Source organism: Mytilus edulis, chromosome 11 (genome assembly GCF_963676685.1).
Source record: "Mytilus edulis chromosome 11, xbMytEdul2.2, whole genome shotgun sequence".
Classification (NCBI taxonomy): Eukaryota; Metazoa; Mollusca; class Bivalvia; order Mytilida; family Mytilidae; genus Mytilus; species Mytilus edulis.
The window spans coordinates 33,630-58,671 of record NC_092354.1 but is presented as its reverse complement, the minus strand read 5'-3'; the positions used below and the strand labels follow the sequence as shown (position 1 = coordinate 58,671).

General features: G+C 32.3%; 1 protein-coding gene across 1 annotated transcript; it reads right to left on the bottom strand.

Moving 5' to 3' along the window:
* Positions 1 to 9,107: 9,107 nt before the first annotated feature.
* LOC139494708 (ryncolin-1-like) lies at positions 9,108 to 24,706 on the bottom strand. Its single transcript, XM_071282890.1, has 4 exons — positions 24,582 to 24,706; positions 23,362 to 23,458; positions 21,154 to 21,318; positions 9,108 to 9,383 (listed from the first exon to the last, which is right to left on the bottom strand). The coding sequence occupies exons 1-4, from the start codon at positions 24,678 to 24,680 to the stop codon at positions 9,148 to 9,150; spliced, it is 597 nt and encodes a 198-aa protein (XP_071138991.1). The 5' UTR covers positions 24,681 to 24,706; the 3' UTR covers positions 9,108 to 9,147.
* Positions 24,707 to 25,042: the final 336 nt, after the last annotated feature.

Genomic DNA, 25,042 nt, shown 5'->3' with positions numbered 1-25,042 from the left:
GTTTAGCTTCATTTAGAGTAACACGAAGCTATCTAGTTTTAACGGTCCAACATAACTGTCATTTAGAGTAACAAGAAGCTATCTAGTTTTAACGGTCCAACAGCTTCATTTAGAGTAACAAGAAGCTATCTAGTTTTAACGGTCCAACATAATTGTCATTTAGAGTAACGCAAAGCTATCTAGTTTTATCGGTCAAACAGCTTCATTCAGAGTAACAAGAAGCTATCTAGTTTTAACGGTCCAACAGGCTCATTTAGAGTAACAAAAAGCTATCTAGTTTTATCGGTCCAACAGCTTCATTCAGAGTAACAAGAAGCTATCTAGTTTTAACAGTCCAATAGCTTCATTTAGAGAACAAGAAGCTATCTAGTTTTAACGGTCAAACATAATTGTCATTTAGAGTATCAAGAAGCTTTCTAGTTTTAACGGTCCAACAGCTTCATTTAGAGTAACAAGAAGCTATTTAGTTTTAACGGTCCAACAGCTTCATTTAAAGTAACAAAAGCTATCTAGTTTTAACGGTCCAACAGGCTCGTTTAGAGTAACAAGAAGCTATCTAGTTTTAACAGTCCAACAGCTTCATTTAGAGTAACAAGAAGCTATCTAGTTTTAACGGTGCAACAGCTTCATTTAGAGTAACAAGAAGCTATCTAGTTTTAACGGTCCAACATAATTGTCATTTACAGTAACAAAAGCTATCTAGTTTTAACAGTCCAACAGCTTCATTTAGAGTAACAAGAAGCTATCTAGTTTTAACGGTCCAACATAATTGTCATTTACAGTAACAAAAGCTATCTAGTTTTAACAGTCCAACAGCTTCATTTAGAGTAACAAGAAGCTATCTAGTTTTAACGGTACAACAGCTTCATTTAGAGTAACAAGAAGCTATCTAGTTTTAACGGTCCAACAGGCTCATTTAGAGTAACAAGAAGCTATCTAGTTTTAACAGTCCAACAGCTTCATTTAGAGTAACAAGAAGCTATCTAGTTTTAACAATCCAACAGCTTCATTTAGAGTAACAAGAAGCTATCTACTTTTAACGGTCCAACAGATTCATTTAGCGTAACAAAAGCTATCTAGTTTTAACGTTCCAACATAATTGTCATTCTCTAAGCAACCTCATTCAAGTGTAGATGAATATAAAATCAGATGCGGCTCCAGGAGTTTTAGATGAATATCAAATCGGATGCGGTTCGATGATTTTTAGATGAATATCAAATCGAATGCGGCTCCATGATTTTTAGATGAATATCAAATCGGATGCGGCTCCAGGATTTTTAGATGAATATTAAATCGGATGCGGCTCAAGAATTTTGAAAAAAAGGAAGCTAACATTCTAAGTAAATACTTTTGACATTAATTGTCTGCGTTTACCATATATAAAGCTCATTATACGGGGCGTGCTCCCTCCGTTTACCATATATAAAGCTCCTTATACGGGGCGTGCTCCCTCCTGTCTCCATACGTTAACCGTATATATAAAGCTCCTTATACGGGGCGTGCTCCCTCCTGTCTCCATACGTTTACCGTATATATAAAGCTCCTTATACGGGGCGTGCTCCCTCCTGTCTCCATACGTTAACCGTATATATAAAGCTCCTTATACGGGGCGTGCTCCCTCCTGTCTCCATACGTTAACCGTATATATAAAGCTCCTTATACGGGGCGTGCTCCCTCCTGTCTCCATACGTTAACCGTATATAAAGCTCCTTACACGAGGGTCTGAATGGAGGGGGGGGGGTGTCTGTTATTCTGTAAACATTTAATTTTCACCCCTTTTTTCTCTAATCTTCAAAAAATAAGTCTATTCTTTAAAAGTGATTTTTTACGCATTATTCTCTAATTTTTTCCCCAATTTTCTTTAATCTTTAAAAGAAAGTAAAAAAACATTCTTTTAAATGAATGAGAACGGTGATTTCCAAACAACAGCAAGGCTTTCATTTGTTTCTCAACAATGACGTGTTGATGTGTATTGTTCTGCATGATTAAAGTGCTAGTTCCTTGAAGTAACAAGTCCAAATTCTCATCAGTTCTTTCCAGTGATTTTGACTACTTATAAGAAGATGTGGTGTAATTGCCAATGAGACAACTCTTCAAAGAGACCAAATGACACATAAATTAACAACTATAGGTCACTTTACGGCATTTAACAATGAATAAAAGCCAACCGCATAGTCAGCTATAAACAGGGCCGGATTCAGGTTTTTTGAAAGAGGGTCGTAGTTTGTAAAGATCGCCGAGCGGAGCGAGTCTAAATTTTGTTTTGGCCCCTTTTTAGGACTAAAAACATTAAATAAGTGAAATATGCACTTTTTAAACGGTTCCTGGTGTGGGCATGCATATTTTGTAGTTGCTGGTAAGGTGTAAGGGTTGGACATTTTAGATGCTGTATCTCCTTTTGGATCCAAGAGCTATGTACTGAAACATTTAATGTGTGATTTGTCAGTAAAACATAGGCATGGAAAATTCTCGCACGTTTGTTGTAAGTTAAGTTAGAATAACCTCACAGAGTTCTTGTTGTTAACAAGATATACGCTGGGCTATTCGATTGAATTTGAAATACGACCGACACGAGTTAAGAAAGACAAACAAGCAATTTTTATCCAAATGTTTGGTTGATATGTTTCACCCAACAACATTAAGGGAAATAAAGGGTTCCAAATCAATCAAAGGCTAAGAATGAGTCTGAAATGACAACGAATTTATAAATGCCGGCCGACAAATGAAGACATAAAGGCCACACCCAGCAGGCAGGTTGCAGTCTGGTCTTGAAAAAGTATTCCATATATCAGTTCGGCGAAACAGACATTCCGGTCAGACATGAAAACCCCTGCCACAAAAAAATATGCCCGCTTTTATTCATCATGTTCATTTAATGCTAAATAATTCTGTTGGGAATTTTCGTTTCTAATAGTAAAAAAGTGGACAAGATTTTTGTTTTGCGTCTAGAATTTTTGTTTAAGGCAAAAATCAGAGTTAATTTTTTTTTCTCTCAAATATCTAAGACTGTCTCCTCAAATCAAATGGTTCGTACTTACGACTTTAAATCTATATAGAGCTTATGCTGACTGGGGATCATTATTCAGCTATATTATTTTAAAATAGGCTGGGGCGTTTGGGGTTAAACATGTTTCCGTAGTTAGATACTATTGCTGTGGAACTTTTTTTTCATGAGAGTGTAATAGTCTATAGAGCATTACTTTCTGTTTGGTGGAATAGTAAATAGAAGTCAATATGTTCTTGCTAAATCCTGTGTCGCTTTGAAGGTGTCACGATTGTCATCCTCAGCCTACGCAATGTGTTACTGTAATTTGAATTTCAAAATGACTGAGAGACGTTTTATTCGCCCTCTACGCCCCCCTCTGGATCCGCCACTGAATTAAAAGTCCGAGTTGAAGTATCGGAAACCAGTTCACATTGACTGAATCCTATAGTCTGTTATCACGAAACCAAAAAAGGTTTACCAAGTTTGTTTTCACTTTAATCACATTTTTACAATGCTAATTTTGATAATTTCCTTTAAATTTTAAGAAGGGAATATTCTGTTAACAGTTAATTTTTAGCGTTTTCTTTTATTAATCATTCAATATTCATTATACTTTTAGACCACGCATTTCTCTAATCTTTATTTTTTTTGCCCGTTATTCTCTTATCTTCATTTTTTAAGGGCATTATTCTCTAATCATTTAACCCCATCCAAACCCTCTTATACGGGGCGTGCTCCCTCCTGTCTCAATAGACCACTTTCGAGTTCATCCGTCACCGGAAAAAAATCGTCAATTATACGCGCCTTTATGGCGTCATTTACCAGATAGAGGGGGTCGCCTGTATCCCTGCACTATTTACGTTCATCAAGCGTCTTAGTGATCGTCATTGTGCAGGATAAACTAGAAATAATGGATGTTCTGTAGGTACTTAATGACAATTCCCTAACGACAGCAATGCTGATTGTCAATTTTGAGAATTCAATTTGCCGAATAATTCGTACAATATAGAATTATAGTTTTCCAACCACTCGCTCAACATTGGAATGGAAGTGACGACGCCCCTAAACGCACAAATGACGTTCCCTAAAACCAGAGTTTTTGACGGAAATGCATCGAACTCGAAAGTTGTCTATACGTTTACTGTATATAAAGCTCCTTATACGGGGCGTGCTCCCTCCGTTTACCATATATAATTCTCCTTATACGGGCGTGCTCCCACCGTTTACAATATATAATTCTCCTTATACGGGGCGTGCTCCCACCGTTTACAATATATAAAGCTCCTTATACGGGGCGTGCTCCCTCCTGTCTCCATACGTTTACCGTATATATAAAGCTCCTTATACGGGGCGTGCTCCCTCCTGTCTCCATACGTTTACCATATATATAAAGCTCCTTATACGGGGCGTGCTCCCTCCTGTCTCCATACGTTTACCGTATATATAAAGCTCCTTATACGGGGCGTGCTCCCTCCTGTCTCCATACGTTTACCATATATATAAAGCTCCTTATACGGGGCGTGCTCCCTCCTGTCTCCATACGTTTACCATATATATATAAAGCTCCTTATACGGGGCGTGCTCCCTCCTGTCTCTATACAGAAAATCATCCCTGGAAATGCAAAGGCTATTTATAAATTTATAAATGTAGCTGTACAGTGGAGCGTAGGGGACTATAATCCAAGTAAACAAGTTTTAATCTGTAACGTTTATATTTATGACGTCATTAGAATAGTGATACTTATGACGTCAAAGTGTTTAAATAACGTCGAAATTGGAATGAAACAGGTACTTGTCAACATGCGAACGTTATGAAAAATGATCGGCAGTAAAATGAACATTGCAAAGTGAAAAATGGTTCGATTTACAAAAGGAAAACTGTTTTGGATATAAGAATACCATGTTGTCAATCCACAAAGTGTGTTAAGTGACAAATGTTTATGATGCGCGGCATGTGTTCATTAAAAATATCTGATGGAGTGTAACTGGCGGAAACAGTCACCAAAGAGTAGGTAGGGCAGTTTGATCTTGTTTTCTTTTTGCACATTCTGCATAGTTTTCTTTTTGAACCTACAAAAATATCAAAATAGTATTCATACCACATGAAACGTTTTGAAATAATTGCATTGCAATGAAAATAATTTTGCCGTCGTGGATTTTGATAAAGCCGTTATGATCTACTTAACGTATGTATCCCTTTTTTTATATACCAAGCCCAATAATGTTTATTTTAATGTTCTTTTACGACATTATACAATTATGTTGTAAATGAATCTCAAGTCCAACAACACACCTTGCCAGAAGTATACATAGTGTTTTCCTGTCATTTGTAGGGGTATTGCTGACATTGATGGCTGCCCTCTTTCAATGGTTGGGTTTTTGCATTCCCCTATCAATTTTTGCAAACACTCGTTTTGAAAACTTTCGACGATTCGGTCTGATTACTTGTTTGTATATGAGGTATGCATTGGCTGGAAAAAAAATCACTGAAATATGTTTATGTGTATCGTAAAACAATACTTGATTTACTCCCCCCAACCCACACACCCAAATAGAAAGATAAGAAGATATGCTATACATTATATATATAAATATATATATTAATCAGTTACTATACGTTTATATATGAATAAAAAGTTGAAATAAAACTGTCGGGACTATTTTTTAATTTCTATTATCAGTGTTCATATTTATTATGATCAACTAAAAAATATTGATTCAGAATGGACTGAGAATGAGATAATTCTATGGAACGCCATGACTACCTTATGTTAATGATCAGCATAATATGCAGTGCTCACAACACTACGTTTAGTAAAGCTTTATTACATGGATCTGACCCCTAAGTTATAAAGACTGCTAAGGATTTTATTGAATTGGGGTCAAAGGTCATTCATAAAAAATAGAAAAAAACCCAACTTTTGTAGTATTATTGTCTTATTTGAAGCAGCTGGTAAGATAGCTAATTTAAATTTTACCTTACACGATACTATGATAACGTCTCTCTGATTGTTAGTTGCATATCGTTCATGGTTTTGCGATAATTGACGTCATTTTGACGTTTTCACTTTGCTATAGGTAAAACGGTACTTTCTACAAAAACGACGTATAATAACAAATATTTGAACTGAAATGTGTTAATATTTACAATAATTGATGGTGTGCCATGCAAAAAAAAAAAAAATATGATGAAATATTTGTAAGTTGGACGAGTAAAAGGGACAGAAAACAACGCAAAAAAGAGAGTAAAAAGTAGACGTCTTTGTCACATCAACAGTGACAATAGTCTCTTTTTTAACAGCCTACAAACCGTGTCAAAATCAGAAATCACTATCTTAAGTGTTTAATACAACCACAAGCAAAGTTAAAGAGGATATATGAATCACATTTTAAATCCGTCCGTCCGTCAGTCCCCGCTTGTTTGCGGCCCGTTGTTTTTACGAACAATGTTAGATACTATATCCGGAATATTAACATCATCGGTTCTTGATATATTACCAATACCCATGATATCATCATTAAGACCGAAAGGGTAGACTGTCTGTAATTTAAAAAAAAAGTTGAACTCAACTATTTTCCGTGATCGTGCAAATGTCGAATGAGATTCACCATGCTGCTTATTTATTACTTCTTCATGTACTGTTAAACATTTGGTAGGATGATTGTGCGTCTTTATTTGATAATAGATGATACTTTTGAATTTATTGTGTCTTTTAAAACGGTACAGGTTTAGATAAATATCGTCCAGTTTTACATACGTAGTGAAAACCGCAACACGGTTTGTTTCATATAAGTAAATAAATTAAACTGTTTGTTTTTCAGGTTATGTCAGGGATAGGGTAAGGGTTAGGGTTAGGTCAAAATCTAAAGAAAATGTGCGATCATTAAATGTTGTCCTTACCGTATTGTTGGTGGGACGACCGGGACATATAAGTCATTTTTTTGACATGACACCCATCGATAGAATGGTTGTTAAAATGTAAGCGGTAGTATTTTTTTAAGATAAGCGATTTTGAGGATTGGGACGTGTAGCTTCCTTTTGCAGTCTTTCGGGTTTCACAGCAGACCTCAATACTATAAGTATCATTACAATATTCTTTTAGTTCCTAAGTTTTACCTTTAGCATTCCAAATACGCACCAAAAACTTAAATATTAACCCACATACTATCCTACTGCCTTTCGATACATTTATTTTTGGCATTGCACAAGTCATGTCTTCTTTGACTGTCCATGATGTTAAATAGTAAATCCCTTGGATGAACTTTAGTTGATTTTAGTCTCTGATGTATGAATTTTTTTTTATCATTTATCATTTTGGCTTTTAACTAGCTATCAGTAGCTGTGCACTCTCAAATCGTACCTTTTTTGTTAATTGACCTGTTCACACTATTTGTAATCCTGTTTTGTAATTTAATATTAACTTATGTCTGGTATTTATATCAGCTTTGATAAGTTTTTGGAATTATTATAATTTTTCACTTCTTCGTACTATAAACATAAAACATAACTCCTTTCTCCTTTACCTGTACATGAAAGAACACGAAGTGTTATCCATCACAAATTCTATATCTTATTGTTGATATTCACCCCACAAGTACCACGTTTTAGAATAATCAGCTGAGCGTAAGCGAGGGATAAAATTAACGAATATCACGGCCCAGGCCATGTGTAAATTTCCAATAATCTATGGCTTCCATGAATTATTTCGATTCTAATAAGACAAATACGATCATTAAAAAACCTGAAGCGAGGGTGGTTAAAGCTGTGTGTGTGGCTGTTCTTTTTTACTCCCTGTTGGACTAGGCTCAAACATTCTAAGAAATCCGTAGCTTGCATGGATTATTCCGTGAACAACCGCTAAAATAAAAATGTGTTTCATTCATAAAACCAACAATTGTTTTTTTTGATTTACATGTTTTTCTCGTAAGCTACCGTCAAATCCAAAGTTGACATTTCGTAACTAAGGAGCCGCTATGTTGACTTGCTGAAATCAGGAAATATGCGTATAATGCAAAAGAATAGAAAATCAAATAAAACCTACCCTGATAATCAATTTTAATACAATAGTAAACAACATTTCATTGGTTCACGTAACAGAAAAATTTCAACTACATTTGTATGACGTCATGTTTTGAAATGACTTAAATGTGCCAAAAACATTAATAGACTTTCGCAGAGTTTGATTTGATTTTTATTTTGTTGGTTTCTCCGAGGTTTTGTGCATAACTTCTTTTTGTTATGCATCCGAATAAGAATTAAAGTGATTTTTTCTTACTTTAATTGCAATTTTTAAAACAATAAAATCGGCAAAAAGTAAAAACACAAAAATACTGAACTCCGAGGAAAATTCAAAAAGGAAAATCCAAAATCAATAGGCAAAATCAAAAGTCCAAACACATCAAACGAATGGATAACAACTGTCATATTCCTGACTTGGTACAGGCATTTTCTAATGTGCAAAATGGTGGATTGAACCTGGTTTTATAGCTAGCTAAACCTCTCACTTGTATGACAGTCGCATCAAATTCCATTACATTGTCAACGATGCATGAAAAAAACAAATCAACAAAGGGTTTGCAAATAGGTTTCAATACATGTGGATTTACGTGGGAAGTATATCGTAACAGCCATTTTTATGTAAACCACGGAGTCTGCGCTAAGTATAGATATATCGAGAATTTTATCACAGTGTTGTTTACAAAGCGAAAGAAGCACGTCATATTTGAATAACGAGTTATTCTTTGAACTATCTGTTTTTGTTGCTTTTACCTAAGTTAGAATGTAATAATGAAATTCAGTAATTAACAAATCAATGTTCGTTTGAACACCAGCTGTTAATAAGAGCCCTGTATAGAAATGTAAAGTGAATACCAAAAAACACTAATATCAGACTCAATGTAGATACCAAGAGAAACCTGTAAAAAACGTAATGTGGATGGAAAGAAAATCCCATAAAAAAACATGCATAAAGACTAATGTAGATATATAGAAAAAAAAAATTGAAAAAAGACGCAATGTAAATTCAAAGAACACACACAGTGAAAAGACGTACTTTAATTGAAAAGAAAAACCCTGCAAAAAATGTAATGTAGATACCACGAGTCATATGAAGATATCACGAGTCATATGAAGATACCACGAGTCATATGTACTGTTAGTTTTATTTTCTGCGAAGTTTCATTGAAGTCTTTTTCATTCCATCCTTGCCTTTCCAACTGTTCCACATCATAGATGTCCATGAATTCGTTCCTGGTATCCATAAACCATTAAGATTGACCCAGGTACAGGATTTATACCACCACGCTCCCTTTCGGCCACTTGCACAGCTACTACGTATACCTTTATCTTTTGTACTGAATACGGCGTTATTGTTGTATGTAAATCCCGATGAATCACCTAGAAAAGTTAAATAAGTTTTAAATATTCATGTCAATAATCATATCAATACTACATATTACACATATGCACCTTTGCATTCTTATAGTTTGGCATTGTAAAAGTGGTAATAATCATATCGATACTACATATTACATATATACACCTTTGTTTTCCTATAGTTTGGCATTGTAAAAGTGGTAATAATCATATCGATACTACATATTACACATATACACCTCTGCATTCTTATAGTTTGTCATTGTAAAAGTGATAATAATCATATCGATACTACATATTACTCACATACACCTTTGCATTCCTATAGTTTGGCATTGTAAAAGTGGTAATTATCATATCGATACTACATATTACATATATACACCTTTGCATTCTTATAGTTTGTCATTGTAAAAGTGGTAATTATCATATCGATACTACATATTACACATATACACCTTTGCATTCCTATAGTTTGGCATTGTAAAAGTGGTAATTATCATATCGATACTAGATATTACATATATACACCTTTGCATTCCTATAGTTTGGCATTGTAAAAGTGGTAATAATCATATCGATACTACATATTACACATATACACCTTTGCATTCTTATAGTTTGGCATTGTTAAAGTGATAATAATCATATCGATACTAGATATTACATATATACACCTTTGCATTCTTATAGTTTGGCATTGTAAAAGTGATAATAATCATATCGATACTAGATATTACATATATACACCTTTGCATTCTTATAGTTTAGCATTGTAAAAGTGATAATAATCATATCGATACTACATATTACACATATACACCTTTGCATTCTTATAGTTTGGCATTGTAAAAGTGGTAACAATCATATCGATACTACATATTACACATAAACACCTTTGCATTCTTATAGTTTGGCATTGTAAAAGTGGTAATTATCATATCGATACTACATATTACATATATACACCTTTGCATTCTTATAGTTTGGCATCGTAAAAGTGGTAATAATCATATCGATACTACATATTACATATATACACCTGTGCATTCTTATAGTTTGGCATCGTAAAAGTGGTAATAATGATATCCATACTACATATTACATATATACACCTTTGCGGTCTTATAGTTTGGCATTGTAAAAGTTGTAATTATCATATCGATACTACATATTACATATATACACCTTTGCATTCTTATAGTTTGGCATCGTAAAAGTGGTAATAATCATATCGATACTACATATTACATATATACACCTTTGCAGTCTTATAGTTTGGCATTGTTAAGTGGTAATAATCATATCGATACTACATACTACACATATACACCTTTGCAGTCTTATAGTTTGGCATTGTTAAGTGGTAATAATCATATCGATACTACATATTACACATATACACCTTTGCATTCTTATAGTTTGGCATTGTAAAAGTGGTAATAATCATATCGATACTACATATTACACATATACACCTTTGCATTCTTATAGTTTGGCATTGTAAAAGTGATAATAATCATATCGATACTGCATATTACACATATACACCTTTGCATTCTTATAGTTTGGCATGGTAAAAGTGGTAATAATCATATCGATACTACATATTACATATATACACCTTTGCATTCTTATAGTTTGGCATTGTAAAAGTGGTAATAATCATATCGATACTACATATTACATATATACACCTTTGCAGTCTTATAGTTTGGCATTGTTAAGTGGTAATAATCATATCGATACTACATATTACACATATACACCTTTGCATTCTGTTTGGCATTGTAAAAGTGGTAATAGTCATATCGATACTACATATTACATATATACACCTTTGCATTCTTATAGTTTGGCATTGTAAAAGGGGTAATAATCATAGCGATACTACATATTAAACATATACACCTTTGCATTCTTTTAGTTTGGCATTGAAAAAGTGGTAATAATCATATCGATACTACATATTACATATATACACCTTTGCATTCTTATAGTTTGGCATCGTAAAAGTGGTAATAATCATATCGATACTACATATTACATGCATACACCTTTGCATTCTTTTAGTTTGGCATTGTAAAAGTGATAATAATCATATCGATACTACATATTACACATATACACCTTTGCATTCTTATAGTTTGGCATCGTAAAAGTGGTAATAATCATATCGATACTACATATTACATATATACACCTTTGCATTCTTATAGTTTGGCATTGAAAAAGTGGTAATAATCATATCGATACTACATATTACACATATACACCTTTGTATTTCTTCTAGTTTGGCATTGTAAAAGTGGTAATAGTCATATCGATACTACATATTACATATACACACCTTTGCATTCTTCTAGTTTGGCATTGTAAAAGTGGTAATAGTCATATCGATACTACATATTACATATATACACCTTTGCATTCTTATAGTTTGGCATTGTAAAAGTGGCAATAGTCATATCGATACTACATATTACACATATACACCTTTGTATTTCTTCAGTTTGGCATTGTAAAAGTGGTAATAATCATATCGATACTAGATATTACATATATACAGCTTTGCATTCTTATAGTTTGGCATCGTAAAAGTGGTAATAATCATATCGATACTACATATTAAACATATACACCTTTGCATTCTTATAGTTTGGCATTGTAAAAGTGGTAATAATCATATCGATACTACATATTATACATATACACCTTTGCATTCTTATAGTTTGGCATTGTAAAAGTGGTAATAATCATATCGATACTACATATTACATATATACACCTTTGCATTCTTTTAGTTTGGCATTGTAAAAGTGGTAATAATCATATCGATACTACATATTACACATATACACCTTTGCATTCTTATAGTTTGGCATTGTAAAAGTGGTAACAATCATATCGATACTACATATTACACATAAACACCTTTGCATTCTTATAGTTTGGCATTGTAAAAGTGGTAATTATCATATCGATACTACATATTACATATATACACCTTTGCATTCTTATAGTTTGGCATCGTAAAAGTGGTAATAATCATATCGATACTACATATTACATATATACACCTGTGCATTCTTATAGTTTGGCATCGTAAAAGTGGTAATAATGATATCCATACTACATATTACATATATACACCTTTGCGGTCTTATAGTTTGGCATTGTAAAAGTTGTAATTATCATATCGATACTACATATTACATATATACACCTTTGCATTCTTATAGTTTGGCATCGTAAAAGTGGTAATAATCATATCGATACTACATATTACATATATACACCTTTGCAGTCTTATAGTTTGGCATTGTTAAGTGGTAATAATCATATCGATACTACATATTACACATATACACCTTTGCATTTTTATAGTTTGGCATTGTAAAAGTGGTAATAATCATATCGATACTACATATTACACATATACACCTTTGCATTCTTATAGTTTGGCATTGTAAAAGTGATAATAATCATATCGATACTGCATATTACACATATACACCTTTGCATTCTTATAGTTTGGCATTGTAAAAGTGGTAATAATCATATCGATACTACATATTACATCTATACACCTTTGCATTCTTATAGTTTGGCATTGTAAAAGTGGTAATAATCATATCGATACTACATATTACATATATACACCTTTGCAGTCTTATAGTTTGGCATTGTTAAGTGGTAATAATCATATCGATACTACATATTACACATATACACCTTTGCATTCTGTTTGGCATTGTAAAAGTGGTAATAGTCATATCGATACTACATATTACATATATACACCTTTGCATTCTTATAGTTTGGCATTGTAAAAGGGGTAATAATCATAGCGATACTACATATTAAACATATACACCTTTGCATTCTTTTAGTTTGGCATTGAAAAAGTGGTAATAATCATATCGATACTACATATTACATATATACACTTTTGCATTCTTATAGTTTGGCATTGAGAAAGTGGTAATAATCATATCGATACTACATATTACACATATACACCTTTGCATTCGTATAGTTTGGCATTGTAAAAGTGGCAATAGTCATATCGATACTACATATTACACATATACACCTTTGTATTTCTTCTAGTTTGGCATTGTAAAAGTGGTAATAGTCATATCGATACTACATATAACATATACACACCTTTGCATTCTTCTAGTTTGGCATTGTAAAAGTGGTAATAGTCATATCGATACTACATATTACATATATACACCTTTGCATTCTTATAGTTTGGCATTGTAAAAGTGGCAATAGTCATATCGATACTACATATTACACATATACACCTTTGTATTTCTTCAGTTTGGCATTGTAAAAGTGGTAATAATCATATCGATACTAGATATTACATATAAACACCTTTGCATTCTTATAGTTTGGCATCGTAAAAGTGGTAATAATCATATCGATACTACATATTACATACATACACCTTTGCATTCTTTTAGTTTGGCATTGTAAAAGTGATAATAATCATATCGATACTACATATTACACATATACACCTTTGCAGTCTTATAGTTTGGCATCGTAAAAGTGGTAATAATCATATCGATACTACATATTACATATGTACACCTTTGCATTCTTATAGTTTGGCATTGAGAAAGTGGTAATAATCATATCGATACTACATATTACACATATACACCTTTGCATTCGTATAGTTTGGCATTGTAAAAGTGGCAATAGTCATATCGATACTACATATTACACATATACACCTTTGTATTTCTTCTAGTTTGGCATTGTAAAAGTGGTAATAGTCATATCGATACTACATATTACATATACACACCTTTGCATTCTTCTAGTTTGGCATTGTAAAAGTGGTAATAGTCATATCGATACTACATATTACATATATACACCTTTGCATTCTTATAGTTTGGCATTGTAAAAGGGGTAATAATCATAGCGATACTACATATTACACATATACACCTTTGCATTCTTATAATTTGGCATTGTAAAAGTGGTAATAATCATATCGATACTACATATTACATATATACACCTTTGCATTCTTTTAGTTTGGCATTGTACAAGTGATAATAATCATATCGATACTACATATTACACATATACACCTTTGCATTCTTATAGTTTGGCATTGTAAAAGTGGTAATAATCATTTCGATACTACATATTACATATATACACCTTTGCATTCTTATAGTTTGGCATTGTAAAAGTGGCAATAGTCATATCGATACTACATATTACACATATACACCTTTGTATTTCTTCAGTTTGGCATTGTAAAAGGGGTAATAATCATAGCGATACTACATATTACACATATACACCTTTGCATTCTTATAGTTTGGCATTGTAAAAGTGGTAATGATCATATTGATACTGCATATTAAATATATACACTGTTGCATTCTTATAGTTTGGCATTGTAAAAGTGATAATAATCATATCGATACTACATATTACATATATACACCTTTGCATTCTTATAGTTTGGCATTGTAAAAGGGGTAATAATCATAGCGATACTACATATTACACATATACACCTTTGCATTCTTATAGTTTGGCATTGTAAAAGTGGTAATAATCTTATCGATACTACATATTAAACATATACACCTTTGCATTCTTATAGTTTGGCATTGAAAAAGTGGTAATAATCATATCGATACTACATATTACATATATACACCTTTGCATTCTTATAGTTTGGCATCGTAAAAGTGGTAATAATCATATCGATACTACATATTACATACATACACCTTTGCATTCTTTTAGTTTGGCATTGTAAAAGTGATAATAATCATATCGATACTACATATTACACATATACACCTTTGCATTCTTATAGTTTGGCATCGTAAAAGTGGTAATAATCATATCGATACTACATATTACATATATACACCTTTGCATTCTTATAGTTTGGCATTGAGAAAGTGGTAATAATCATATCGATACTACATATTACACATATACACCTTTGCATTCGTATAGTTTGGCATTGTAAAAGTGGCAATAGTCATATCGATACTACATATTACACATATACACCTTTGTATTTCTTCAGTTTGGCATTGTAAAAGTGGTAATAATCTTATCGATACTACATATTAAATATATACACCTTTGCATTCTTATAGTTTGGCATTGAAAAAGTGGTAATAATCATATCGATACTACATATTACATATATACACCTTTGCATTCTTATATGTTGGCATCGTAAAAGTGGTAATAATCATATCGATACTACATATTACATACATACACCTTTGCATTCTTTTAGTTTGGCATTGTAAAAGTGATAATAATCATATCGATACTACATATTACACATATACACCTTTGCATTCTTATAGTTTGGCATCGTAAAAGTGGTAATAATCATATCGATACTACATATTACATATATACACCTTTGCATTCTTATAGTTTGGCATTGAGAAAGTGGTAATAATCATATCGATACTACATATTACACATATACACCTTTGCATTCGTATAGTTTGGCATTGTAAAAGTGGCAATAGTCATATCGATACTACATATTACACATATACACCTTTGTATTTCTTCAGTTTGGCATTGTTAAAGGGGTAATAATCATAGCGATACTACATATTACACATAGACACCTTTGCATTCTTATAATTTGGCATTGTAAAAGTGGTAATAATCATATCGATACTACATATTACATATATACACCTTTGCATTCTTATAGTTTGGCATCGTAAAAGTGGTAATAATCATATCGATACTACATATTACATACATACACCTTTGCATTCTTTTAGTTTGGCATTGTAAAAGTGATAATAATCATATCGATACTACATATTACACATATACACCTTTGCATTCTTATAGTTTGGCATCGTAAAAGTGGTAAAAATCATATCGATACTACATATTACATATATACACCTTGGCATTCTTATAGTTTGGCATTGAGAAAGTGGTAATAATCATATCGATACTACATATTACACATATACACCTTTGCATTCGTATAGTTTGGCATTGTACAAGTGGCAATAGTCATATCGATACTACATATTACACATATACACCTTTGTATTTCTTCTAGTTTGGCATTGTAAAAGTGGTAATAGTCATATCGATACTACATATTACATATACATACCTTTGCATTCTTCTAGTTTGGCATTGTAAAAGTGGTAATAGTCATATCGATACTACATATTACATATATACACCTTTGCATTCTTATAGTTTGGCATTGTAAAAGTGGCAATAGTCATATCGATACTACATATTACACATATACAGCTTTGTATTTCTTCAGTTTGGCATTGTAAAAGGGGTAATAATCATAGCGATACTACATATTACACATATACACCTTTGCATTCTTATAATTTGGCATTGTAAAAGTGGTAATAATCATATCGATACTACATATTACATATATACACCTTTGCATTCTTATAGTTTGGCATTGTAAAAGTGATAATAATCATATCGAAACTACATATTACACATATACACCTTTGCATTCTTATAGTTTGGCATTGTAAAAGTGGTAATAATCATATCGATACTACATATTACATATACATACCTTTGCATTCTTCTAGTTTGGCATTGTAAAAGTGGTAATAGTCATATCGATACTACATATTATATATATACACCTTTGCATTCTTATAGTTTGGCATTGTAAAAGTGGCAATAGTCATATCGATACTACATATTACACATATATACCTTTGTATTTCTTCAGTTTGGCATTGTAAAAGTGGTAATAATCATATCGATACTACATATTATACATATACACCTGTGCATTCTTATAGTTTGGCATTCTAAAAGTGGTAATAATCATATCGATACTACATATTATACATATACACCTTTGCATTCTTATAGTTTGGCATTTTAAAAGTGGTAATAATCATATCGATACTACATATTATACATATACACCTTTGCATTCTTATAGTTTGGCATCGTAAAAGTGGTAATAATCATATCGATACTACATATTACATATATACACCTTTGCATTCTTATAGTTTGGAATTGTAAAAGATGTAATAATCATATCGATACTACATATTACATATATACACCTTTGTATTTCTTCAGTTTGGCATTGTAAAAGGGGTAATAATCATAGCGATACGACATTTTACATATATATACACCTTTGCATTCTTATAGTTTGGCATTCTAAAAGTGGTAATAATCATATCGATACTACATATTACATATATACACCTTTGCATTCTTATAGTTTGGCATCGTAAAAGTGGTAATTATCATATCGATACTACATATTACATATATACACCTTTGCATTCTTATAGTTTGGCATCGTAATATGGTAATAATCATATCGATACTACATATTATACATATACACCTTTGCATTCTTATAGTTTGGCATCGTAAAAGTGGTAATAATCATATCAATACTACATATTACACATGTACACCTTTGCATTCTTATAGTTTGGCATTGTAAAAGTGGTAATAATCATATCGATACTACATATTATACATATACACCTTTGCATTCTTATAGTTTGGCATCGTAAAAGTGGTAATTATCATATCGATACTACATATTATACATATACACCTTTGCATTCTGTTTGGCATTGTAAAAGTGGCAATAGTCATATCGGTACTACATATTACATATATACACCTTTGCATTCTTATAGTTTGGCATTGTAAAAGTGGTAATAATCATATCGATACTACATATTATACATATACACCTTTGCATTCTGTTTGGCATTGTAAAAGTGGCAATAGTCATATCGGTACTACATATTACATATATACACCTTTGCATTCTTATAGTTTGGCATTGTAAAAGTGGTAATAATCATATCGATACTACATATTACATATATACACCTTTGCATTCTTATAGTTTGGCATCGTAAAAGTGGTAATTATCTTATCGATACTACATATTATACATATACACCTTTGCATTCTGTTTGGCATTGTAAAAGTGGTAATAGTCATATCGATACTACATATTACATATATACACCTTTGCATTCTTATAGTTTGGCATTGTAAAAGTGGTAATAATCATATCGATACGACATATTACATATATACACCTTTGTATCTTATAGTTTGGCATTGTAAAAGTGGTAATAATCATATCGATACGACATATTACATATATACACCTTTGTATCTTATAGTTTGGCATTTTAAAAGGTGTTAGTTTTTTTTACTGTTAATGAGGTCCTAACACTTAACATATGTAAGGGCCTTCTATAGCCGACCTTACAGTATGGGGTCTTATGGTTGCATTTAATAGTTGACATCTAGTTGATTTGAACTTTGGTAGATAGTTGTCTCTTTGGCAATCATACGGAATTCCTCATTTTTACATATATTTGTTTAGGCAATATTCAGCTTAAAAATTATAAAACATTATAAATTAACCACAAAATTTTCTTAAGTGTTTTTTTTTCAGATATTGTGATTCGGTTCATTTCGTATGGTTTTTGATTTTCCTGAATAAACAAAAACTTTATTTTTTGGGGAAATTTTATTTCTAAGTTTTTGCACAAGTCTACATATACATATTTATTCCTAATCATTTTATAAACTATGTATTTGCATTCAGGTATCGCAGATCAAATTTATTCGTTCATAGTGTGTTAATTTACGTTTTTAAATTGAGTTTAGCCTTCCAATTGATATTTTATCGTGTGATTTTCTATGTTGTGATGTTATACTATTGTTTCAGAAAAGGGAAACTGTTTGGTGACATTACAACGATTTAATCCCGCTGAAAATGTTTGCACCTGTCCTAAGTCAGGAATCTGATGTACAATAGTTGTCATTTGTTCATGTAAATTAAACGTGTTTCAAGTTTCTAGTTTTTTTTATATAGATTAGACCGTTGGTTTTCCCGTTTAAATGGTTTCACACTAGTTATTTCGGGGCCCTTTGTTGTTCGGTGTGAGCCAAGGCTCCGTGTTGAAGGACGTACCGTGACATATAATGGTTTACTTTTATAAATTGTAATTTTGATGGAGATGTGTCACATTGGCACTCATACCACATCTTTCTTTGTCTATTTAAACTTATTTCTTCGGATTGAGGAACTTTATTTGCCATGCATTTTGATTTCTTGATTTTCCATAAGACTGAAAAACACGTTTATAGATAAGTAGGTAATTCGTTAAAAATTGAAGTTGTGGTTCACTTGTACCTACTGAATCGAATAATATTGGAACCCCACGAAAAAGATGAAACTACTAAGATTTGTACCTCACGCATTAAAATCAATCAACGACAATTGGTAACCTACAAAGAAAAATTAATCAACGAAATTTGGTGTCCCACGAATAAAAATGTATTCGGGAGCATTGGTACCACACAAATAAAAATTAATCAAGTAACATTTGTACCCAAAGTGTATCAATGAATCAAGGCACATTTGTATCTCACGGATAAAAATGTATCCTGGAGCATTGATACTACACGAATTAATATGAAGCAAGGAACATGTTAATTCAGAATAAAAATGAATCCAGGAACATTGGTACCCATACACTGGTTTTAAACTGATCACCGTAACTGCAGTTACGGTGATCCCAACATGTCGGAACCTAAAGCAGGTGAAATCGTCTTTTTGTAATTTCTTTGTGCACACGAATTGTTTGAAAGACTTACTCAGCCGCCAGGTTGATATATACGGTGTTATTATGCCCCACCTACGATAGTAGAGGGGCATTATGTTTTCTGGTCTGTGCGTCTGTTCGTCCGTTCGTCCGTTCGTCCGTCCGTCTGTCCCGCTTCAGGTTAAAGTAAGTTTTTGGTCAAGGTAGTTTTTGATGAAGTTGAAGTCCAATTGACTTCAAACTTAGTATACATGTTCCCTATGATATGATCTTTTTAATTTTAATGCCAAATTAGAGGGTTTACAGTAAAATATTCAAGCAATGTGTTATGACTATCTTCTTTTGAACATTGAGTGACATGTTTTTATCTGTTAGCTAATTAGTGACATTTTACCTTATTCATAATATATGTTCTTAATTGTCATAATCAGATTATCATTTAATATTTATTCTTCAAGTTCTAAAAATAGTTTATTCTTTGTCAGTTAACAATATTACTCAAATTAATTGTTATTTGTTATGTCTATACTTGTCAATTGAAATGTTTATAAAAACTTGTTTATAATTTTTATAAGCAAGATTTGGACTCGGGACTTTACACTGAACGCAGTCCATCTGTAATAAAAGTATTAGTATTCCGTGCTGAATTATTGGTTTATTCATCGCTAATTCCAGAGTCTCAGTAGTTAGTTTTCACCAGAGTTTCAGTGTCAGAGTTCTCAATGCTATTCACAGCAATCGTTCGTTGTGTGATCAGGTACATCACACAGTTTCAGTAACAAGAGGCCATTCAGTCAGGCTCTTGTTGCACAACATACAAGTCATCCTCGTTTCACCGGTGACACATTGTTCAATTGAGTTAAACTACTAAAATCTCTGAAATTACTCAACAAATACTTTTTCCGAAGTAGCCAGACGAAAATTTACCGCTATCTACAAATAACCGAAGACTACTCAAATATATATTTCAATGAAGTCTAGCCTGAATCTCTGGAATTAACCGGTTTTTTTGGTAATCAAAAATCTCCGGATTTACCGGATAAAAACCAAAAGTAAATCTAAGGAGTTGCCCGATCAGTACTATCCTCTGGAATTATCCAATTAATACCTATCTTATTCTCTGGAATTATTCGAATAATACCTACCTAAATCTCCGGAATAATCGGACACTGTAAGTCTGAAATCATCGTCTTCATCGTTGATCTTAAACTTGTTATAAACAGCGTATCCTTTATTACCGGCTGCATCCTCAAGGTCGAAACGAAGTAAATATGTATCTAATTTGGTTATCAAATGAATATAACTGTTGCCTGTGGAAAGATCAAATTCATTACTTTAAACCAATTGCATGACTTGACAAGTGACTTAATCTTGTAAATAGAAGTTTGGACCGGAAAAAGAGGTTAGTACTTCATTTTTTCAGAAATTCGCTAACATGTTTAACCCCGCGACATTATTTATGTATGTGCCTTTTCAAAGTCATGAGCCTGTAATTCAGTGGTTGTCGTTTGTTTATGTGTCACATATTTGTTTTTCGTTCATTTTTATTATGTAAATAAGGCCATTAGTTTTCTCGTTTGAATTGTTTTACATTGTCTTATCGGGGCCTTTTGTAGTTAACTTAGCGGTATGGGTTTTGCTCATTGTTGAAGGCCGTACGGTCACTTATAGTTGTTAATGTCTGTGTCATTTTGGTATCTTGTGGACAGTTGTCTCATTGGCAATCAGACCACATCTTTTTTATAAAAGGATGCGGATGGAGAATTCATCAGTTTGGTTTTCTTTAAATTCTAAGGCCATTTGTCTCTAATCTTTTTTTCTTTTAGTATCACATTATTCTTACTAAGTGTTTTGGTGTAATCGTCTTTATTCTTTATTTTTAAGCCCACTATTCTGCACATATTGTATCTCATCCTTTTTTGTGTATACCCTGTTAGCCTCACTTAATCAGCGTTGGTTGTGCTTATGCTTGTGATAAAGGATACGAAAGCTTAGACCATACAGATACGTCGCTAAAAACAATATCAATCATTGAAAACGCGATCGTCAAGTCAAAGTGTTTTTTCAACAGTTTTTCCAAAGCTATGTTTGAATATTTTTGGTAAGGTGCAGTCCTCTATTAAAATGCCCTTAAAATGAGAACCCGAAGAAGCGTAATGTTTTATCAAGATATGTAGACGTTTACCGATGTCATACAATGTACTGCAGAGAAATGGGCAAGTCAGGCCATCTGTCATAATACAGGGTTTAAAGTCATTCCTTTGTGTTTATTAAGTAAGAAAGAGATTAAAATGTTCAGTACTAGTATTCTTAATATCTAGTTCAATGGTGTTGATGTGGTGAAAACAGTCACTGACATGATTGTTATTAAGTGACATGCTATCATAAAAATATGTGAAGGTTTTTTCAAAGAGCTATGCGTGATTTGTTTTTGTCTTTCAGAAAAATCAAATTCTGCTTCCTGTGGATATAAGGAGTTCACAACAAATGAACAATACATAATAATTGTCTAGACATAGTATTTATTCAAACTTATATAATATTTTGTTGATCAAAGAGTCGAGAACGTTTATTATAGTATCTATGTTGTGTTTCTTTATTCAATAATAGTATCAAAGGTACCAGGATTATAATTCAGTACGCCAGACGCGCGTTTCGTGTACATGAGACTCATCAGTGACGCTCATATCAAAATATTTTTAAAGTACAAGTACAAAGTTGAAGAGCAATGAGGATCCAAAATTCCAAAAAGTTGTGCCAAATACGGCTAAGGTTATCTTTGCCTGGGATAAGCAAAATCCTTAGTTTTTCGAAAATTACAAAGTTTTGTAAACAGGAAATTTATAAAAATGACCACATTATTGATATTCATGTCAACACCGAAATGTTGACTACTGGATTGGTAATACCCTCGGGGACGAAATGTCCACCAGCAGTGGCATCGACCCAGTGGTGTAAATAGTTGATCATGACTAACAAAGGCAAGCGGCTTCTGACTTGGTGCAGGCGCAAATTTGCGGCAGGGTTAAACATGTTTTGTGAGATCTCAACAATCCCTCCATACCCCTAGCCAATGTAGAAAAACAAAACACACAGTAAAATTAAGTGTAAACGAAGTCCAAATCCGATTTCAGAATAGGTAACAAAAGTAACTGAAAAAAAGGACAATGATATATAAATTAACAAAGGACTACTAGCAGTTACTGACATGCCAACTTCAGACCTCAATTAAAATGATTGAAAGGTTATAAGTTAATCACTTAACCAGAACTCAGTATAAAGATTACCACAACCATCTTTGTATTCATTCCAATGTCAATAGATGTCTACATTGACGTCTATAAACTACTTACCTAACCAGAACTCCGTGTTAAGATCCCCAAACCCTTCCTTGTACTCATTCCAATTTCGATAAAAGTCAACAGCTCCGTTAAATCTATTTTGAATAACCTGTAAACAAATCGTTATTTTAGAAAAGTGTAATTTAAATTATATCAAATTTTGTTTCTTATTACATTTTTATTTTTTTTAACCTTTCAAATAGACCGAGAAAGTCACTAGCCTTAACATAACATCAGCACAGTGTAAAAAGTAGAATAGCAAACCTACGGAACTCCAAGAAAAATTCAAATGGCAAAATCAAAAGTTCAAACACACAAATCGAATAGGTAACAACTGCAATATTCCTGTTTTGGTACAGACATTTTCTTATTAAGAATATGTTAGATTATAACTGTTTTATAGCGAACTTTACCTTCTTCTTGTAATGGCAAATTCATTCATTGATATTCCAAATAAAACACGAAATGTCGTGCTTTATACTAACTAAGATGTTTATGAAAACAGATTTTGTATTGGACAATTATTAAAATCAACTAAAATTTGTAATCAATCATTCACATTCACTATTGTTATTTCTGTGAATGAAACATAGTCGTAAAATGTTTCTTTCCGTCCAAGTATTGAAGAACAGGAGCCGTAATAAATCGTTTGTTCTACGAACATTCTTATTCAAGTAAGGAATACGGCTGAAGATTTTCCTATGTTTCGTTATTGGAAGCGTTAGATTTATTTTTATAGAATTCCCCTTTTTGAGTTCGCCTTGAATTTTTTTTTTGTTATACCTTTTCACAAACGAACTTTTATTGATATTGTTTAAAGATTTGATGCGTTTGAAGGATGTTTATATATACAAAAAAAAAACCCCAAACTTTGAAAGTACATGACCAGACATTGAATGAGCTTTATAATAATAATAAAAAAAAAATAGGTCAACATTTACCGATTTACTGATCGAACTTGATTGTAAATAGTTCGAGCATAAACATAGCCGGGAATACATTAAACATTTATGATTTTTTTACTTAAAGCCTTTGTCGGGCAATTTGTTTACTTACTGATAATAAAGTTAAAACATTGGTAAAAAGCATCCTAATTTTTCTAAATATCCCCTATGACATCATCAAATGTAATTCATAATTTATTAAGTGACTCAACAGTCGGATTTAACCATGGAGGCTTTGTTTATATTCATGTAATAATCCAAAATGTTTTATACAAATTGAAAACTTACGATCCAGCCTCCTCCATCTTTATCCATGTCACAGTAGACACTTACTCCATTCGGAACATTTTCTGGGTAGATCTTGTATATTCCACTAGGTGATCCCATACTTTTAAGATCAGAACAGTCAAAGATAGTGGCTGTAGGGAGAGACAGAATTTTAAGTTTTAACTTGCAAATGTTTAAATCTATATTCATACATGTTCTGATTGTTTTTCTTTTATTTGTTTGGATTTTAACTACTGAAGTAAAATGCTACAAATAACTGAAGTCAATGTACAGTATGATTAAACAGACAATAATAGTTCAAGGAATCGATTACAAGTGTAAATATATACATATATACAACTCGTCTAAACATCAACCCAACAATGTTAGATCTGTAAATTTTCTTTCGCAAATTTTTGGTTCTTCCCTCGCCGGGATTCGAATCCATGCTTCTGAGATATCTTAACACCAAATCGCCTGCA

Coding starts and splice junctions, on each gene's coding strand:
- LOC139494708 (XM_071282890.1), bottom strand. CDS start 24,680: ATGGGATCACCTAGTGGAATATACAAGATCTACCCAGAAAATGTTCCG. Junction 21,319..23,361: donor TAACACGGAGTTCTGGTTAG/GTAAGTAGTTTA, acceptor ATCTTTCCACAG/GCAACAGTTATATTCATTTG. Junction 9,384..21,153: donor CGATTATTCCGGAGATTTAG/GTAGGTATTATT, acceptor TAACTTTTCTAG/GTGATTCATCGGGATTTACA.